The sequence below is a fragment of the Pipistrellus kuhlii genome, unplaced genomic scaffold (assembly GCF_014108245.1).
Source record: "Pipistrellus kuhlii isolate mPipKuh1 unplaced genomic scaffold, mPipKuh1.p scaffold_m20_p_4, whole genome shotgun sequence".
Taxonomy (NCBI): Eukaryota; Metazoa; Chordata; class Mammalia; order Chiroptera; family Vespertilionidae; genus Pipistrellus; species Pipistrellus kuhlii.
This window is the reverse complement of record NW_023425540.1, coordinates 7,200,724-7,220,672: the sequence shown is the minus strand read 5'-3', so window position 1 is coordinate 7,220,672 and position 19,949 is coordinate 7,200,724. Positions and strand designations below refer to the sequence as shown.

The 19,949-nt window shown below is 39.7% G+C and overlaps 1 protein-coding gene across 1 annotated transcript in view; it reads right to left on the bottom strand.

The window, feature by feature from the left end:
- Positions 1-17,077, bottom strand: part of C7 (complement C7) — a 39,536-nt gene extending 22,459 nt beyond the window's left edge. Inside the window, exons 1-7 of the mRNA XM_036410068.2 lie at positions 16,959-17,077; positions 13,636-13,691; positions 11,839-11,914; positions 7,277-7,418; positions 4,705-4,852; positions 3,655-3,793; positions 1,028-1,204 (exon numbers count right to left, since the gene is read on the bottom strand). Coding sequence (XP_036265961.1) covers positions 1,028-1,204; positions 3,655-3,793; positions 4,705-4,852; positions 7,277-7,418; positions 11,839-11,914; positions 13,636-13,691; positions 16,959-16,964 — 744 coding nt within the window. The 5' untranslated portion in view covers positions 16,965-17,077. The remainder of the gene's footprint in view (positions 1-1,027; positions 1,205-3,654; positions 3,794-4,704; positions 4,853-7,276; positions 7,419-11,838; positions 11,915-13,635; positions 13,692-16,958) is intronic.
- Positions 17,078-19,949: the final 2,872 nt, after the last annotated feature.

Below are 19,949 nucleotides of genomic sequence, written 5' to 3'. Positions count from 1 at the left end.
ATCCTGCCCCCATGTGGACCCAAGATGGCCAGCAGGGGAGGGCAGTTGGGAGGCACCAGGCCTCCAAGGGAGGGCAGTTAAGAAAGACCAGGTCTGCAAGGGAGGCCAGAGTGGATACAATCAAGCCTGCAGGGGAGGGCAGTTAGGGGTGACAGGCTGGCAGAGGAGGGAAGTTGGGGCCAAACTGGCTTGTAGGAGAGCAGTTAGACATTAATCAGGCTGGCAGGGAAGTGATTAGGGGATGATCAGGCTGGCAGGCAGAAGTGGTAAGGGGCAATCAGGAAGGCAGGCAGGTGAGTAGTTGGGAGCCAGCAGTTCTGGATTGTGAGAGGAATGTCCGACTGCCCATTTACGAGGAGTCCCAGATTGGAGAGGGTGCAGGCTGGGCTGAGGGACACACCCCCTGTGCACAAATTTCATGCACTGGACCTCTAGTGCAGATTATAATTTTATTTATTTATTTATTTATTTATTTATTTATTTATTTATTTATATTTAGCAATAAGCGTGTAACAAGTAATACAAATCATGTTAACTGTTTAGATTGCCTGAGATGAAAGTTTTGACATTTCAAAACAACAAAGTATCTTAAATCTTTTAACTTCCTTATGTGAAACTTTTGGTATCTCAAAAGTAATAAAGTATTTTAAATCTTTTCTATTATTAGCATTTAGGGAGCATATATTAATTGGACTTTTAAAATTATAATTATAACACTTAAAATAGTATCATCAGTAAGCATGGATGAGGAATTTTGGAAAGTTTTAACTAGATGTGAAGGTAAGCTTTTTTTTAGATTTTCAAATATGTACAAATACTTTAATGGAAAAATGAAAGTACACATAAATACACCAAGGGAATTAACAAGAGGAGATCATACCTTTTAAAGAAATGTATTTTCTCTTTGAGAAAGATACTATTGCCCTATTTAAAAAATGGAAGCTGATCCTTTTGGTAAACACTTTTGTCAATATTATAAATAACTAAACTGGTAAAATATGGAAAAATTAACTTATTTCATACTAACCTTTTTCTTCTGATTTTCCATGTAATTTGAATTACTATTGTATGAGTTAGAAGAAGATGATGAAAATCCAAAAAAGGAGCGTTTCCTTGAAGATGATGTAGTCACTGTGGATGTTTGTTTTACATAAGACCAGCTACTGTTGTAAAATTCATAATTAAAATCATTATTTATTTTCACCTATAAAGAAAATGAAAAATTTTGCTCTAACCAAATTAAGAACTTGGACAAAATGAAGAACCTTTTATCATAGATCCTTTAATATGGATATTTGCTTCCTACAGTCTCTGAAAGACAAAGGCCTTTATTGACACAAAACAAGTGTGCCTTGCCCCAGCCAGTGTGGCTCAGTTGGTTGAGTGTTGTCCCATGCACTGAAAGGTCACTGGTTTGATTCCCCATCAGGGTATATACCAAAGTTGCAGACTCGATCCCAGAGCAGGGTGTGTACAGAAGGCAACTGATCACTGTTTCTCTCTCTCTCCCCTCCCTCCTTCTCTCTCTAAAATCAATAAAAACTTATAAAAAATAAACAACAGCCAAAACCGGTTTGGCTCAATGGATAGAGCGTCAGACTGCGGACTGAAAGGTCCCAGGTTTGATTCTGGTCAAGGGCATGTACCTTGGTTGTGGGCACATCCCCAGTGTGTGGAGGGGGGGTGCAAGAGGCAGCTGATCGATGATTTTCTCTCTCATCGATGTTCCTAGCTCTCTATCCCTCTCTCTTTCTCTCTGTAAAAAATCAATAAAATATATATTTTTTTAAAAAGTATGCTTCTCATTAAGACCAGGCCTGCATGAATATAAGAAATGAAGTTTATTCTGTAATTACTCTTTGTGAAGCCGGAAACATGGTATCAATAATGGCAATCCCAAGGGTTTCTCAAAATACGTCTGTGGGATCCCCAGTAGGGGGCGTGCAGAAGGCAGCTAATCAGTGATTCTCTCTTGTGGTTGATGTTTCTGTCTTTCTTTCTCTCTTCATCTCTGAAATCAATAAAAATATATTATTTTAAAATATATATCTGTGTACAAACATCTTCCATTTTCCTTTACAGTGAACATTTAGCTCAGAATTGAGCAAATTAACAAGGCTACACTAAAAAGAGAACTACAAAGCATTTGCTTCTTAATGTATTTTTTTGTCTAACAGAGAGGAACAGAGATGCAAATAGGTTACATCATGCAATCAAATTACTTGGATTTTGTTATAGAACATTCTATGTGATTCCGTAGTGTATTTAACTTTCCAATTCTGTATAATTTATGTGAGTATGCCTCTTAGGTCCTTAGTTCAGCCATCTACTCTACACATAACTAACTGCAAGAATCATCTTTTTTCAAGGTAGTATGATCTTCTTAAATTTTCCTTATTACATAGGAAACAGTTGGAAACAGCAATAAAAAGGCCACCTACATCAGCATGAATAAAATTCAAAACCATAATTTTGAGTAAAAAAGACAATCCGTGAAAGAACATATACCATATGCTCTATTTATATAAAGGACCCAAAACAGTCAAAATAAAACTACAAATTTTTATTTAGAGACAAAAACACAGGGAATAGACAGAAAAACAAGGAAATTATTAATACAAAAGGCAAGATAGTGATGCCTTAGAGAGGTGGGGAGAGGAGGACTGAGCAAAGAATGGTAAGCAAGAAACTTTAAGTCACTGATAATCTATTTCTTTAGGTGGATGACAGGCAAATATGGGTATTTGTTCTATTAGTTTTTCCCCAATTGCACATATATGTTCTTCACACTCTTTTGTACATATGAAATCTTTCACAATTTGAAAAATAAAACATGTTTCTGAGGAAATGATCATACCAGGGCCTTGACTTTTAACACCCACGCTGGGACAGACCAGGTGGTCCTGGGTCCACACGGAGCAGAGGCCAGATGAAAATGAGGCAAAAGGAGATTTCAAATCAAATGAAATAAGTTTTAGTGCCCTTGCCCCATGCTCTAGGGTTACATAATGGGTATTCTTTATAGATATATTTGTTTTTATTGATATTAGAGAAAGAAGAAGGGAAAGGGTAGAGAGATAGAAACATCAAACATCGATAAGTGAGAAACATCAGTTAGCTGCTTCTTACATACCCCACACTGGGGATCGAACCCGCAACCTGGGCATGTGCCCTGAGTGGGAATAGAATCCTGACCTCTTGGGTCATAGGTTGACGCTCAACCATTGAGCCACCCCAGCCAGGCTGGGTATTTTTTTTTTTAAGTCCATATAAAACATTTTTTAAAATATATTTTATTGATTTTTTACAGAGAGAAAGAGAGACAGATAGAAAGTTAGAAACATCGATGAGAAGGAATCATCGATCAGCTGCCTCTTGCACACCCCCTACTGGGGATGTGCCTGCGACCAAGGTACATGTCCTTGACCAGAATCGAACCTGGGACCTTTCAGTCCGCAAGCCGATGGTCTATCCACTGAGCCAAACCGGTTTCGGCTCCATATAAAACATATATAAGAATTGATCACATAGTAAGCACAAGTAAGCTCTGTGCAAATATTCCCAATATATATATATATATACATATCATGTAAATAATGATTTCTGGCAGCAAGTCACAGGTTGGAAATAAATAAAGTCAATATAATTCAGTACCTCAAATGTGTAGGAGAGGACATTGGCACTCAGCCTGTAGTAGTCTTTTTTATCGCCACTGAACACCTTTCTGCACTGACCGCCGAAACTTTTCGTGTTGATGACTCTGCTCCGGAACTGGCCAGTGAGTGCATTGTAACTGTTGTGGGATTTTTTTTTTTAACAGGAAGAACAGATGGTTAAAAATCAGAAATAGCACTTGCTGGAAGGACATCATCAGAGAACTCTAGAAATACATTACAGTTAAGTATGTCTTTGAAAGAGAGCTCAGATAAAGAGGACCGAATTCTTTTGCATACTACGGTATATGTCCTCCAGCCTCCCTTGCTTGGCATGGTAGCTAAAACTAATATCTGGGAAAATCCAACCTCTTTCAGCCTAAGCACATGTTTGGGAAATACATTTTCTTGTGTAGCTATGGCAACAGCTGGCTTTGAATTGAATCTACAGATAAAACCAATACAATTATGATTACCTTCGAGGAGAGAGAGCACTCTACAAAGAATTTCAACTGATTGCCTCTAAGCATGTTGCCTGGTGTCCTCTTTAGGGTAATTTTATCGCTTCTCTGTGAATGCATTTTAAAATATCATAGAAAAAAATCACACCTATCATTCTATAATAGATTATTTTAAAGCCTTGAAATCTTAAGTTGGGTCTGACCCTTGAAAATTCTTCAGAATTCTTTTTGAAAAGACAAACACAGGATTGTCTCAACTTTACTTGGAAATAAAAGTCCCCAGCTCATCTGAGCAATTACTTTTTAGCCTGCTCTCTCTCTCCCCTCTCTCTAGCATGGTGACAGACTATTTGGATTTTCCCAGGTCTGTGAGGTTTTACTTGTATGCAAGACTTTCAATGCTTAAATCAGGACAGTCCTGGGACAATTGTTCACTCCATAGTTCACTGCATATGTATTTATGGGTATACAGACATAAATTTAAAAATTGTTGGCTATCAGGTGATTTGCAATTAGACTTACCAAAAAATAATAACAAAATGAAGAATGATAACCCACCAATATGCACAGGTGGCTGCCCAGCCCCTTACCCAATTCCAGTAAGTTCAATGTTGGGAGGAGGTTTATCAAGGTCACAGGAACGTCTGCTGTCTGTGTCCTCGCATCCATCCTCATCAGTGCCGTCTTCATCACAGTCCGAATCCCCATTGCAAACCAGAGACTTGCTGATGCATTGGCCTGACCACAAGAAAAGCAACCACACAGAAATAAAGAAAGGGAGAAAGGAAACCACCACATGGGATCAAAATGTCTGCCCGCAGGCCCCAGCATGCACTGGCATTTCAGCGTGAATTCAACATCCCTCCTCAGCATGTTCCGGGAAGGACTGCTGATTATTTTGGTCCTCATTTTGCAACACACAAAATTAACTCTTGCCAAAACCTGTTTGGCTCAGTGGATAGAGCGTCAGCCTGAGGACTAAGAGGTCCCAGGTTTGATTCTGGTCAAGGGCATGTACCTTGGTTGTGGGCACATCCCCAGGAGGGGGTGTGCAAGAGGCAGCTGATCGATGATTCTCCCTCATCGATGTTCCTAACTCTCTATCCTTCTCTCTTCCTCTCTGTAAAAGATCAATAAAATATATTTTATATATATATATATATATATATATATATATATATAAAATTGACTCTGACCTTGGCCAGACACAAAACTGAGAATAAAGCCTGAATTCCAATGCCAGGCTCTCACTCATGAGCATCAAGCCATTTGTCTAAGTCCTTCGAAACCAGACCATGCCAACCACTGGGAAGACAGACTGACCTCCTGCCCTTGAACTTTTGGTTTCTTTTCTGGACTCTTTGATCAAGATGCCAAAGTCCTGCTTTTCTCAGTGACTTAGATGTGTGAGCTTTGAGAGCATGGGAATCGAGCCACAAGGTTACAGCTCAACATTAGCACCTACTCTATCTGAGAGACTCTTCTGGGTGTGGGGATACAAGTATGGATAAAAATGGTATTTGTTAGTTTCCTAATACATTTTGCAAAGTCATAGGAATGACATAAAAACATAGATCATGACAATTCAACAACATGATTGTCACAGTAGACATAAACGCAGGGTTCCCAGGATGCTCTGAGGGTATAAATGATCAAACCCCTGCCAACCTCCCAGCATCCTCTGCAGCCACTCGGCTAGCTTCCCACACCCTAGTCATCCGGGATCACTTCTATGACTTTCCCTCGTCTCCACTGACCTTGCACTTATAGTTCTCAGCCCAGAGGGTTTCCTCTACCAACACCTGCTTGTCTTCAAGAATCAAATGACACCTGATCTCCTTTCAGAAACCATCCCTACCCGGCAGGCTACGCTGCAAGTCCTTCCTCTTGTCCCCGTAGTGTGCATTGCACACGCTGTCCTGACAGGATAGCACACTCCCGCTATGCTGTCCCTCAAGCCCTTGTAGCAAACAATCGTTGAGCGTGTACCAGACATTCCAGATGCAAAAACCACATAGGATACAGGCTGGGGCAAAAATTAGTTTATAGTTGTTCATATGGAAAAATATAATAATCAATTAATAAATGATAATGTAAGAACAAACTCTGTGTTTTGCATACTCATAACTCTAAACCTACTTTTGACCACCCTGCATGTCTTCAAAGAGTTCAGTCTGGCCCTAGCCGGTTTGGCTCAGTGGATAGAGCGTAGACCTGTGGACTGAAAGGTCCCGGGTTCAATTCCAGTCAAGGACACATGCCTGAATTGTGGGCTCAATCCCCAGTAGGGGATGTGCAGGAGGCAACTGACCAATGATTCTCTCTCATCATTGATGTTTCTCTCCCTCTCCCTTCCTCTCTGAAATCAATAAAAATATACTTTTTAAAAAGGGTTCAGTCTGCCAAGAAATATATAGGCCAACCAATACTCCAGGTTACAGATGTACATAGGAAATATGGAAGTGATTTGTTAGTTAGTTCTCTTGGTTAGAGGTTTAGGGAAGGTTTCTCAAAAGAGGTGTCATGTGATTTGAATTTTGAAAATAAAATAGGAGTTTGATAAGTATTTCTAAGGAACACTTCAAACACAGGGATTATGTATGTACTATTCTGTCAGTAAAACTTTAAATTTTTTTTTTGAGGGAAAAGGCTATGTGTTTTATTTCTAAATCCACAACACTTATATATATCTGGAATATAACAAGAATAATAAATGCTTGCTGAGTTAATCTGACTGCATAAATGCAACATAAACAATAAATTAAATAATAATGGGAAAATTATGCTTCAATTACCCATGTATAAGGGTTGCTCCTTGATTAGCTATTAGAGTTGCTTTTCTTATAAACATAATAATTATTTTGGTAGTAACATTGTTTTTTCCCAGTCTCAGTGCAATGCCAAGAATGTTTGGTTCTGCTAATTGTCTTTTTTCTCCCCCAAAGAGGCAAAGAATCATCCCACTTTTATTACCATATGCCTCCTTTTACATTTAAAAGAATAATAGTTGAGTGTGATTATCATGCCAATAACAATGATACTGATATTTGAGGAAAATTAATTTATAGGTCAGTATAAATTCAGTAAAATTCAACAAATACATACTGAGGACTTTAAACAAATAACTTTTGAATTTACACTCTGCCTATGGAAGACCAGTACCTGAAAAACACCGGAAACGCTGTCCACATCCCTCTTCCGCTGGACATCCTTGTGTAGGTTCACACATTTGTGTCTGAAAAGCACTTCCGGCACAGGGTTGGCCACCATACTGTGCATAAACATCAATCATCCGCCTGCTAATCTAAACAAAGAACAGGTGGTGCTTATCGATAGCTCCAGATGCCTTTATCTGAGAAATAAAACCTGAGAAACATTAATACAGTTGGAGAAACAATATCTGGGGAATGGTCCTGGATCCCACAGAAGTAAAACCTACAAAACCAGTGAACCCACAGACCCACTTGTCCTTGAGTTCAGTGACACTTGGATTGTTATTATAAATAATATATTTTTTATATATATGTATGAATATATTTACTCTCAGGAGTGAGTGCTAAATATATATATATATATATATAAATGTTAGAGAGTCTTTAAGAAAGTAACCTAAAAGAATTAGTTGTGTAAACATGTATGCACATAGACTGAAATACAGATTAATGTCTTTGCCAAAGCTTTGTACCAAGAGCTAACTAGAAGGGTGACAATGAATTTGCCTGGAGAGAGGATAATGGTTTTGGGAAGAGGGTTGAGATGAGAAGGAATTATGGAAAACTTTGAAAAAGTGGTGTCAATTGATTAGAACTGAATGTTAACCCTTTATCAGGAAGGCAAGTCAAGGCAAAACAATCCAGATAGAAATCTGTTCACATGGAAGTCAAATTTACAAAACAGAAGCCTGGCCTGTGTGGTTAAGTGGTTGAGCATTGACCCCTGAACCAGGATTCCCGGTCAGGGCACATGCTGGGCTTGCAGGAGGCAGCCAATGATGTTTCTCTTTCATTGATGTTTCTATCTCCCTCTCTCTTCCTCTCTGAAATCAATAAAAAATATATATTTTAAAAAATTTTACAAAACAGAAACTTTAGAAGTCAAAGGTGAAGCTGCATCTACAATAGGATGTTAAGAAACAATCAATTTTTGTACATGAGTATTTGTTACAAATATTTTAGCAAATGCTTTCTATTTCTCTTGCCTATGCATATCTTGGCTGGCGTTACGGAAAATAGTGCAAACATTATTTTCTTACTGGGGAATGAGGGTTTTTTTCTTTTCCTTTTTCTTTTTTTTTCTTTTTTTAGTGTGTGTGGGTGGGGGGAGGGTGGTTTATGTTGAATGTTTAGTTTTTCTTCTGCATGAAACATCATGTTGTGGGATCTTTAGAAAACTTCATACTGTATGAATAAAAAAATAAAATATTTGGAACCTGAAAAAAAAAAAAAACCCACAATCAAAATCCTTGATGTCTAAAATGGGAACTAGCTCAAAAGCAAACATCTGAGGAGGTGAGAGGAGGAAGGGGCAAAAGGGGAAAATTTAGAAAATCATCAAGCAAATTGAGAAGCAACTAATCGTCCTTAAATGCAGCAATCAACATGTATCCAATGCTTAAACAACAACAAAAATATCTACAAAGCCCTTTCCCTCCTCAAAGGTGCATCATCAAAGCCTCTTCCTGTACTCAGCTCTTCCCCATCAGTGAGTAAAATCTGACATTCCAGAGCATGTATCCTTGAACAAAGACCATCAAGGAAGACTAGATATGTTGAGTCTATTCATCCATCCTAAACTGGCAAGAAGTGGAGATTCCTTGGGACAAAGGGTCACGGGAATGTGATATGAACTCTGAAAAGTTTTACATCAGCCTTGGGCTCTGGCATTTCTTGGTGGGGAATGGAACTCAGTACAGTTCTTATTATTATTGTTATTATTATATTTTTATTGATTTCAGAAAGAGAGAAAGGGAGAGGGAGAGATAGAAACATCATTGATGGTAGAATCAGTGATCAGCTGCCTCCTGCACACCTCCTACTGGGGATCGAACCTGCAACCCAGGCATGTGCCCTGACAAAAAAAAAACACGTGACCTCCTAGTTCATAGGTCGACCCTCAACCACTGAGCCACACCAGCTGGGCTCAGTACAGTTTCTTAATGAGTTTTTAGTTTCTGTGTTTAATTGATGAACACACCCCTCATGTATGGCTGATTAATTTGTCATTCCCTGAAGTTCAAAGCGTGGACTGTGTTGTTTTGTAAGTGATGTTTTCCCTCCCTGTCTGTCAGGAGGCCCTTGATGACTGCCTAAGGCTCAGCAGTCTCATTCTCACCTGTCAGATTCTGATCTATGACCCCTTTTTCATTTTCACTTGTCTCTTTCTGGATGGAAATTTTGATTGTAAGAGCTGGATGTATCCAGTACATCATGACCTTTACTCAATGAGAAAAAAATGCTAATATGAAAAATACCTTTTATGTACTTCTATTTAGTATTCTTTCTTAACGTTTTTAAAATTATAAAAACCTTTTCTGTGTTAGGTGTTTGTCTGATGTTCGCCTTGTTATTTGTGTACTTTTTTTTGCCTATAATCAGAGTTGTTATCTATTATATTTGCCAGAAGCCAAATTCTGCAACTGTGTAACTTATTTTGTAAATACCACTCTCAGAGGTATTAGATAAAAGCTTCATGAAAATGATGATTATGAGGATGCTTCAAAATTATGTTCTGAAATACGTTTCTGTTGTTCTAATAACTTAAAAATAAATTTTAAATACATATTTTTATCCAAACAGCACCACTTCTAAACTCGTTTACAAATACTGAATAATACTGTGCCCCTCAAAATATTATAATGTTACCTGTCAATAATATTTCAGTAAAAAATATTTGAACATTCAAATGTTTAGAAACTTTAAAACAAATACCATAGCCCGGGCCAGTTTGGCTCAGCAGATAGAGCATCAGCCTGTGAACTGTAAGGTCCCAGGTTTGATTCCTGCCAAGGGCACACGCCCTGGTTGCAGCCTCCATTCCCAGTAGGCGGCATGCAGAAGACAGCTGGTCATTGAATCTCTCATCATTAATGTTTCTCTCTCTCCTTCTCCCTTCCTTTCTAAAAATCAATAAAAATATATGTCAAAAATAAAATAAAACAAACATTATATTTTTCAAATTCATCCTAAAGAATTATCAGAAAAGAGGATATATGCCTATGTATAAAAATGTTCACTAAATTTTTATTCATAATAACCAAAAATGTAAATAATCTAAAATCTCAAACAATAGAAAAGTAGGTAAATAAAATTTTAATATATTTATATAAGGAACATACTACAGCTATTAAAATCATGCTGATAACCCTAACCAGTTTGGCTTAGTGGATAGAAACTCGGCCTGTGGACTGAAGGGTCCCAGGTTTGATTTCAATCAAGGGCATGTACCTTGGTTGCAGGCACATCCCCAATAGGGGGTGTGCAAGAGGCAGCTGATTGATGTATGCTTCTAACTATCTCTCTCCCTTCCTCTCTATAAAAAATCAATAAAATATATTTTTTTAAATTCATGCTGACATATATTCATAACCCATAAACATAGACAGTAATGGGGAGAAGGATTGGGGTGGGTGGGAGCTGGGTGGAGTGGGACAAAGTGGGGGAGGGGGAATGGAGGACATGTGTAATACTCTCAACAACAAAAAATAAATTTTAAAAAAATTCATGCTGACAGTATGTTAGGTTAAAACAGTAGAATACAAAACTAGGATCAAATAACCTTAATTTTAAAAACCATGAACACACAGAAAGAAAACAAAAAATAAATAAATACCAAAATGCTGTTATAGTTATTTTTTCGAAATGGTGGAATTATCAGTAGTGTTTTCTTTGTGTGTACTTTTCTGTTTTTTCTCCAATGAGTAATTTATAATAAGAAAAAAAGCATACATTTTTAGAAGTAACTCTATAATCTCCAGAGCAGGTCTGGTCTTTTGTTTGTATAACTTACAAAGGAAACTTTAGACGCGCTTTCCGTCTGAGGAGCACGCCTGTGCCGGTCCCCCCAGGCACGTGTCCCAGCCTCTAAGGGACCCAGGAGACTTGCAACCAGCGGGGCCAGGGCAGCAGCAGCTCCCCCCGGGCCAACCCCTGCGCCTCTCTCTAAGGCCCCTTTTCTTTGTTTAGCCCTTTCCTTTGGATAGCCACATCTCCCATACCATTCCCTTCAATAAATTCCATTTTCTTTTAAAAAATGAAACTTTAACACATTGCAAAATATTTGACTTTTCATGGTCACCCACTGCTTGTCACGTAAAACAAAGCAGTGATTTTGCCACTTGTTGGTGTTTATTTCAAACACGAAGACAAGTTGAATCCATTAAACTTGAATCGGGTTTTGAATTGTCTACAGACTTCATTTCATGCTGTTCTTGTTTCTCTAATAGCTCAGGAGTTAGTGAGCTGCTTTTCATGGTTAGCCTGTGTATATTTTTAGTAAGATTTAGAAAAGATTTGTTAAAGTCCTGTGAGAAAAGACTAGAATGCAGGTATTACTTTATTACAATATTAATTATTATACAAGTTATACTTCTTTTCCTTTAAAGTTACTAATTACATTTTCAAGAAACAAACAAAAAAATAGCATGTATTCAAACGTGAATGCCCTTTTGTCCACCCCTCAGCTGTTTCAGCAGATAAGCAATAAATACAGCTTCTACGTGGGCCCACCTGAGACTTCGTGCAGCCGTTGCATTCTGACCAAGGGCCGAAGGAACCCCACTGGCAGTTGACAGGAGAAGAGGCGCTGTCCAATGGTTCGTCGTCACGCAGGTGGAGAGATAAGAGAGTGGGGACACAGAATGGTCAAGAACAGTTGGGTACAGTCAAAAATTGCTTCACAGGTTTACTGCCCAAGAGAAGCCAAAAGCATCCCGAAATATATTTTTCAAATATGTAACAGGGACCCACGTTCTGAGGGGTTGACATTCATTAAACATCTATCATGTACCAGGCACTATGGAAACACTACAGTTGTAGACATATTAAAAGAGATAGGTAACTAACTGTTGATAGAGGGCAGGACAAAGACACAGATGCATCAACACATGGTCACAGGACAATAATACAACCAGAATCCGTAATGCAATAAATCTAATCTAAAAGATTCACGATAGGAATGTGTAAAGATGATGTTATGGAAATGTAGATAGGGGAGTGGTCAGAGTCAGGAGGGATAAGTGAGAACATCTGGCAGGAAGGTATTGTAGCCTTTGGAAGGATTCTGAGTGATGAATGAAAAGGTTACTCAAAAACTCTTGAACCCAGGAGACCAGGAATTCTAGAAAGACCCTGGGAGAAGTGAGATACTGAAAACGAGCAAGGGCTAAATGAGCAGGAATTGATTTTTAAATGCTCCCGTTCATTGAGGTCCCTTCTTCAGCACACACCCAAAGAGGGGAAATCCGAGCCTAAACAAGTGCACTCAAATCAAGTGCATGTGGCAAATGGGGAGTGGGCGCTCACACCAGGCTGAACTCCAGCGGGGTGGAGGTCACATGGCTTAGCCCTAAAACATCCCCCTGGCACATCCACGAAGAGTAAAGGAGTGGAGAGTCCTGATTTCTGGATTCCAAGCACATGTCTAGCCTTGGCAGCACCTTCGGGTGACCTGCGCTTATCCTTGGGCCATCGGCTGACCTTGACAGTGAGGAGCCGGTTCTGCAGTGTGTGTCTCGCATGCTTTTATGGAGCCAAGCTTGCTAATCTGTAGTCTTGATGTGGCACCAAGGATCCCAGCGCCTTAGAATTATTGACCCTTAAACAATGTGAACTTGCTATGTTCCTATTTTGGGTCCCAGGGTCAGGCTGCAGGGAAGAAGCGCACTTGACCTCAACTCCCCCGGGGCTCCCGCTGTGCCCTGGCCGGGCCCTCAGCAGAGAGAGCCCCGAGCATGTGTGCATGGAAAGCAACTGTTTCCCATCCCCGGCCACTAGCTCAGCGCCTGACAATATCCTGATGGTTTCGTAGAGTGAACTGGCCTGGTCCCATCCTGCAAACTGACCGCAAAAGCAAAGCAAGGCCGTGGGTAAATGAGGCTGCGTTCTCCAGGCCCCAAGAGCCACTGAACCTGTGTCTGAAAATACTCTCGACCTTTAAAACCCAGAGAATGTTTTTGCAATGACTGCATTTAAAGAGCAAATTCTGCTCTGAGCAGTGCAAGGCAGCTGCGATTCTCCGAAAGGCGGGTAAAACCACAGCTGGGACAAGCAGGAAACCGTGAGGTATTTTTCATCTTCAGGCTTCTTCCTGACAGCAAATAAAATAAGAATAAAACATGATAGCTTTTGCTATCATTGCCTCATCTCAAGATGTGGAAAGATACAGCATTGAAGAGATAAACATGCTCAGGCTGCACTAAAAAATATCCTAAAAAAATAATAATAAATAAAAAATAAATTCTAAAAAAAAACAAAAAACAAAAAACAATTTTAATAATTTCCACACCCAATCCAAACAATTCTCACCTTGAAAAAACTGGGAATTCTGTAATAAATCCCACCAAGATGAAGAAACTTACAGCCTGGGGAGAAATAGAAGCATTATTTTAGTTTGCATTTCTTGAATGAGTTGAAAGCCATTGCATTTGTACAAGTCAAGGTTTGTGACTTAGGAATATAAAGTGAAAGAACCAGGGAGAAGGTGTGGTGACTCTACTTGTCTTTTAAATTTCTATTTTAAATAAGAGTCTGATATAATTCTGTTAAGCTCACCTCCTACTGTTCATTTGTGTGTTGGGGGGGGGGGGTTGTTTATTTGTTTTTATTTCAGAGAGAAAGGGAAAGAGAGAAAGAGAGAGAGAGAGAGAGAGAGAGAGAGAGAGAGAGAGAGAGAGAGAGAGAGAGAGAGAGAGAGAGAGAAGTCTCAATGATGAGAGAGGATCATTGATTGACTGCCTCCTGCAGAACTGGGACCTCCTGGCTCATAGGTTGATGCTCAACCACTGGGCCACAGCGGCTGAACCTAGTCTTCATTTCTGTAAAAACAAGTAAGGGAAGGGCAGTGTCATGAACAAATAAATAATTCTCACTGAAGTCAAATTGTCCCAAGCATTTCTTTAAGGTCCCATCATCTTTTAGTTTCTTTCTCCACTGTCCTTCTCTCTGAGTTCCTCACCCAGGAGGACACCCAGAGAGGAAAGGCTGGGAAGGACAAGCAGTGCCGAGAGCGGAGGAGTTAAAAGGGAAACCCGCTTCATAAATGAAGACTCCGAGGCACACCCCTTAGTTCTGTGGTGGCTCCTGGGGTCCCTGAAGAGCCTCGGAGGCCTTTGACCCCCTCCTTACCTGCAGCACCAGCCAGGTGTGGGGCCTGGCAGGGGACAGCATTGTGTGTAGAATGTAGCTACGTTTTGTTTGAAAAAATCAAATGTGTATTGGAAAACCTATGAAGAAGTATAGCAGGATAAAAGTTTATTTCTGCTTGTGAAATCACAGGTGCTTTTTATTATCTCACTTTTACTTTTAAGTATCTGCCCACATTACCTGACAACTGAACGTGTAGGGCATATAATTCACATATTTACTGCAGACGCTTGAAGAATATCCAATGCATTCCATGCATAACCCAGTATAAACGTCTTTAAAATCATCTGGCCCCTCATGTTAACAGGCCGGTATTCTTCCTCTTCTGCCCCAAACCTCTCTTCTCTCAGTCTCACTGTGGAGTGGCTTCCCAACCTTTTTTCCAGACCCTCCCACTGCCCTCTGAGGTCCCCTGTCTTCATGTTAGGTATCTCCAGTCGGTTATAAAGCTTTTCTTGCCTGCCTCTGTCTTTTAAACCATACGAATCCTTCACTTTCTTATTCTAACCAGCACACCCAAGGAGCTGTGGGCCACATGGGAATGAGTAATAATGGTGGGGGAGCTGGGATGCTTCCTGAGTTTTCAACAGACACATGAAGCATGTAATGAAAAGCAACACCTTTGAAAGGTTTTATTTGTTAATTATAAACATGCTTCTCTTTCCTTTCTCAACATGTCTCTCAGCTTGCATGTTTCCTGCCCAGGGCAAAGCCTGTCTCAGAGCTGCATTAGTCTTTCCCAGGCATGAGCAAATTTTCAGAAAATAAAAACTCTGAAACAAGTTAACAGTCAAATTTCCATTTATCATCAGATTTCCAATGTCTCTCCTGCTCCCAGTTCTTGGATGTTTACGGCAGGGGAGAGGTGTTCTCCAGCTTCTCTTCCTTCATAAGCCAAGTTTTTCTTCTCTTCAGCAAAAGCATTCCCTTCAGGTTTCACGTAAAAATATGAACATCTACTTTGAAGGAGAGAGCCCTGCATGCAATGTTCAACAAAATAATTTCTCTATTTTCTATCAGCCAATGGAAGGAGAAATATATATTTATTATCATGGTAAAATAATACTGTAATAATCAATAAGAGTGGACAAATTTTTAAGTCCAAAATAATTATTAAGATGTCTCATTACAAAATAAATAAGGAAATTGGTTGATGGTTAATAGAAATATTAGCCGAAACCGGTTTGGCTCAGTGGTAAAGTGTCCCGTCTGCGGACTGAAAGGTCCCAGGTTTGATTCCGGTCAGGGGCATGTACGTTGGCTGCGGGCACATCCCCAATAGGGAGTGTGCAAGAGGCAGCTGATCGATGATTCTCTCTCATTGATGTTTCTACCTCTCTATCCCTCTCCCTTCCTCTCTGTACAAAATCAATAAAATATATTTTTTTAAAAATAGAAATATTAGAACTAGATGGCCCTAAGAGAAGCATCATTATTTTTGAGCTAACAAATGTTCTGAATATTTTTTCTTTTTATTGAATTTATTGAGGTGACACTGGTTACATTTTAAAATAAAAATACAAGACAGGGTAATAAACATTAGATTATATCATAATTCTAACTTTGTAGGGTTACTTGGTGTCCTAGCAATTGTAATTTGTGTTTAATTTGAATTATTTAATTTGGTGCATGAGTCATTCGAGACCCACATCTTACTCCTCCAACCACATTGGAAACTGAACATAGATTCAATATCACAAATGGACAGCATAGCAACCACTAAGGCCATCTTAGCAGCTGACAGGACTGAGAAATTATCATTTCAGCATTATTATGCAAAATTCTTAACAGTTAAATACCAACATTTTCAATAATAAAATTGTGGTAGAAATTCCAAGTTATTTTTGCATCCCAGAAATACAGTTTATGATCACAACTGCTGTCTTTGGTCCTGTCTTTGGTTGAATAGTAACTTTTTTTTTTTTGTCTTCTGGCCATTTTGCATTGGGCCAACATGGGTATGTGCTAAGCCTTTAGTTTCATTTCAACTACCTGCACCTCCTAAGTCCCAATGCTAACCCCCTAAAGTTCCAAGTCTCAGAACTCTCTTTTTTATAAAGCTCTTAGATAACTCAGACCACAGGAGGTCCATGCTCAGCTCCAAATCAAACACACAAAACTGCACTGGAGGAAATTTTTCCTTAAGAAAAAACAATAGTACCATTGTATGTCTTAGAGAATAGTACCATTGTATGTCTTAGAGAATAGTACCATTGTATGTCATAGAGGCTTTCTCAGGACTTTCATAAATATTGTCTCCAGTGTCCACCTCTGAACCAATACTTTAACTGCAGAATAAGAAAAAGGAATTCACTTTATCAGAACTAATAAATATTTAAGTAAGGACTTAAAAAGTCACCCTCATCATCACTATTTTCCATGTCTTATATATTCCATGTCTCCTTATTCCAGTTATTTCCAGTAAGTCTTCCTTACCCTCATTTGAGATAGCTTTGTTTACAAAAGTAAGGAAATAATTATCTTACCTCCATGTTGGGAGCACATTCAGGGCAGAAGAGAGGATGGAAGTTTCACCAGCTGAGGAGCCCAGCAGTCTGCATCCTCCTGGCTCTGCCCCAGGCCTTTGCTTGGCTCTCTTATATAGAGGGAGGGTTCCTGACACTCAGCTCCTACTCCAACCACATTCTCTAGGGGTTAGCCTGCCCCGGGACAAGTCTGTGTCTTCAAGCCAGATGCATCTTATCAATCTGCACAGCCAACTGGGACTGTTTGGGAGTGTGGCTCTGGAGAAACATCTATAAATCAAGAAGGCAGAGAATGTTCTCAGTTCAATGTTTAAGTGATTTTTAACCACAGGAGGCTGTGTAAGACAAGGGATAAGCCTTCATCCTGTTTCAATCTATTAAACCAGCTATTTTCTTTTTTTTAATGTATTTTTGTTGTTGATAGTATTACAAATATCTCCCATTTCCCACTGCCTTTCTCTCCCTCCTCCCAGTCCCTACCTACCTCATATTCTCACTTACCTATTGCCCGTGACTATGATTACGCATATAAGTATATAAATTCTTTGGTTTATCTCTTCTTATACCCCCAACCACACATCAAGGTATGTCAATCTGTTCCATGCCTCCATGTTAATATGTTTTTATTGATTTCAAAGAGGAAGGGAGAGGGAGAGAGCAATATGGAAACATCAATGATAAGAAAAATATCATTGATCGGCTGCCTCCTGCACACCCCTACTGGGGATTGAGCCCAAAACCTGGTCATGTGCCCTGACTGGGAATCGAACTGTGATCTTCTACTATAGATCGCTGCTCAACCACTGAGGAACACTGGCCAGGCATCAACCAACTATTTTCAATCTTTTTATCTCAGGGCACATATAAACTAATTACTAAAATTCTTCAACACACCAAAAAATATGTTTTTGCCCATCTGACAAAAACAAAAAAAACAAAAAAAAACCACAGGTATTTTATTTTTTTAAAAATATATTTTATTGATTTTGTACAGAGAGGAAGGGAGAGACATAGAGATTTAGAAACATCGATGAGAGAGAAACATCGATCAGCTGCCTCTTGCACACCTCCCACTGAGGATGTGCCCGCAACCAAGGTACATGCCCTTGACAGGAATCGAACCCGGGACCCTTCAGTCCCCAAGCCGACGCTCTATCCATTGAGCCAAACCAGTCTCGGCAACAGGTATTATTTTGATTCATTCACATCAAATGGCTATTGTGTTGGTTGTTGTCATTTTTTTACTTGACAACCTAAGGGTAAAGAGCTCAGTGCTCCTGACTAAATAGGTATTGCATGTTTTTAAAGTTTTTACAGCACATCAGCTGAAAACTGCTGTACTAAACTAAGTACATGTTTTCATTGTTTTTTTTGTTTTTTTTAAAGGATGTTATAGACTAAACACTTTGTGGGAGAAAATATCTAAATGCAATTATGTCACTCAAAATGTAAATAGAACATTCTGAAGGAAATACACACACACACACACACACACACACACACACACACACACGGCCTAAAACAATGTTACCCAACCCTTCATGCTTGACTTTCATAGAATGATCAGAAAGAATTTTTTTTTTTTTTTGCAAACATAGTGAAAGGGATCACTAATCTTCCCAAGAACTTGCCTTAATCCTTTGATATCGAGATCACTTTGTTGGAAAAGTCTTACCATGGTCATCATCCTTGTGCGTTTTCTCTTCTTCCGTTGTTGCCCTGTCTTTTCTACTAGATCCTCCTCTCCCATGGCTTGGCATTGACTCCAGCAGTTCTTCACTATTACTGTCATTGATTTCATAAAACACTGGTTTTGGTAAGATTTTTCAGGTTTCCTATGAAGTTGAGCCACAATTTCCTATGCATGGTTTGGCTAAATATTCCCACATTGCTATTAGGGCACTATGAGTGGGAGACATAAGTGTTAAGTGGGAGAAAACATCCAATGAAGGGCTGGAAATATAGGCATCTTTGGGAGGAACCATCTTGGAATGGGTTATAAGTAAAGCCACGGGCCTGAGCAAGCATAATTGAAGTCATGGAGACTGATCATAGTGAAGTATAAAACCACAAGAAATGCTTCTCCCATTCAGGAAGCAAGAAGACAAAGAAAAGCTAAAAAGGAGAGAGAAAGGTTGCAGAGGAGAAAGAAAGTGAAATCAATGCATGTCAAGCCAACGGAGGAGAATCTCAAGGCGAGGTCGGTCAACAATATGGAGGTCAAGGAGAAGGAGTACTGATGGAGACCACACCACCTGGCAATTCAAACACTGTGGCTGACCTGAGGGCGTATTTCTGACACAGTCTCTGCTCAAGGCCTTGCAAAATAACGTGGAGGTTAAGTAAGTGTCAGAGATTGTATAAATTGCAGAGCAGAGTTTCTCGGCAGCTGGATCACTGACCTTTGGGGCCTGATAGCTCTTTGCTGGTGGAGGGAGTGGAGAGGGAGCTGTGCTGTTAATCAGAGCAGAGCCCGGGTCTCTACCCACTACATGACAGTAACGCCCTCTCCAGTCATGACAATGAAAACCCTGCCCAGCCCTAGCCATTTTGCTCAGTGGTTAGAGCATCGGCCCATGGACCTAAGCGTCTTGGGTTCAATTCCCAGTCAAGGGCACAAACCTCAGTTGCAGGCTCGATCTCGGGCCTAGGTCGGGGCTCAAGAGGAAGGCAACCAATCACTGTGTCTCTCTCACATCGATGTTTCTTTCTCTCCCACTCCTCTCTTCCTTCCACTCTCTCTAAAAATCAATGGAAAAATATCCTCAGTTAAGGATTTTTTAAAAATAACAACAACAAAATATGTTCAGACATTGCCAAACATCCCCTGGGGACAAAAATCACACACACACACACACACACACACACACACACACACACTCCATTGAAAAGCATTGGAAAAATGTCTACTCCTAGCAGTCACAAAGCACAGTGCACACTGCATTGCAAACTTCTGAGAGTCCTACCCAACTAATGCTTCTTTTTATCTCT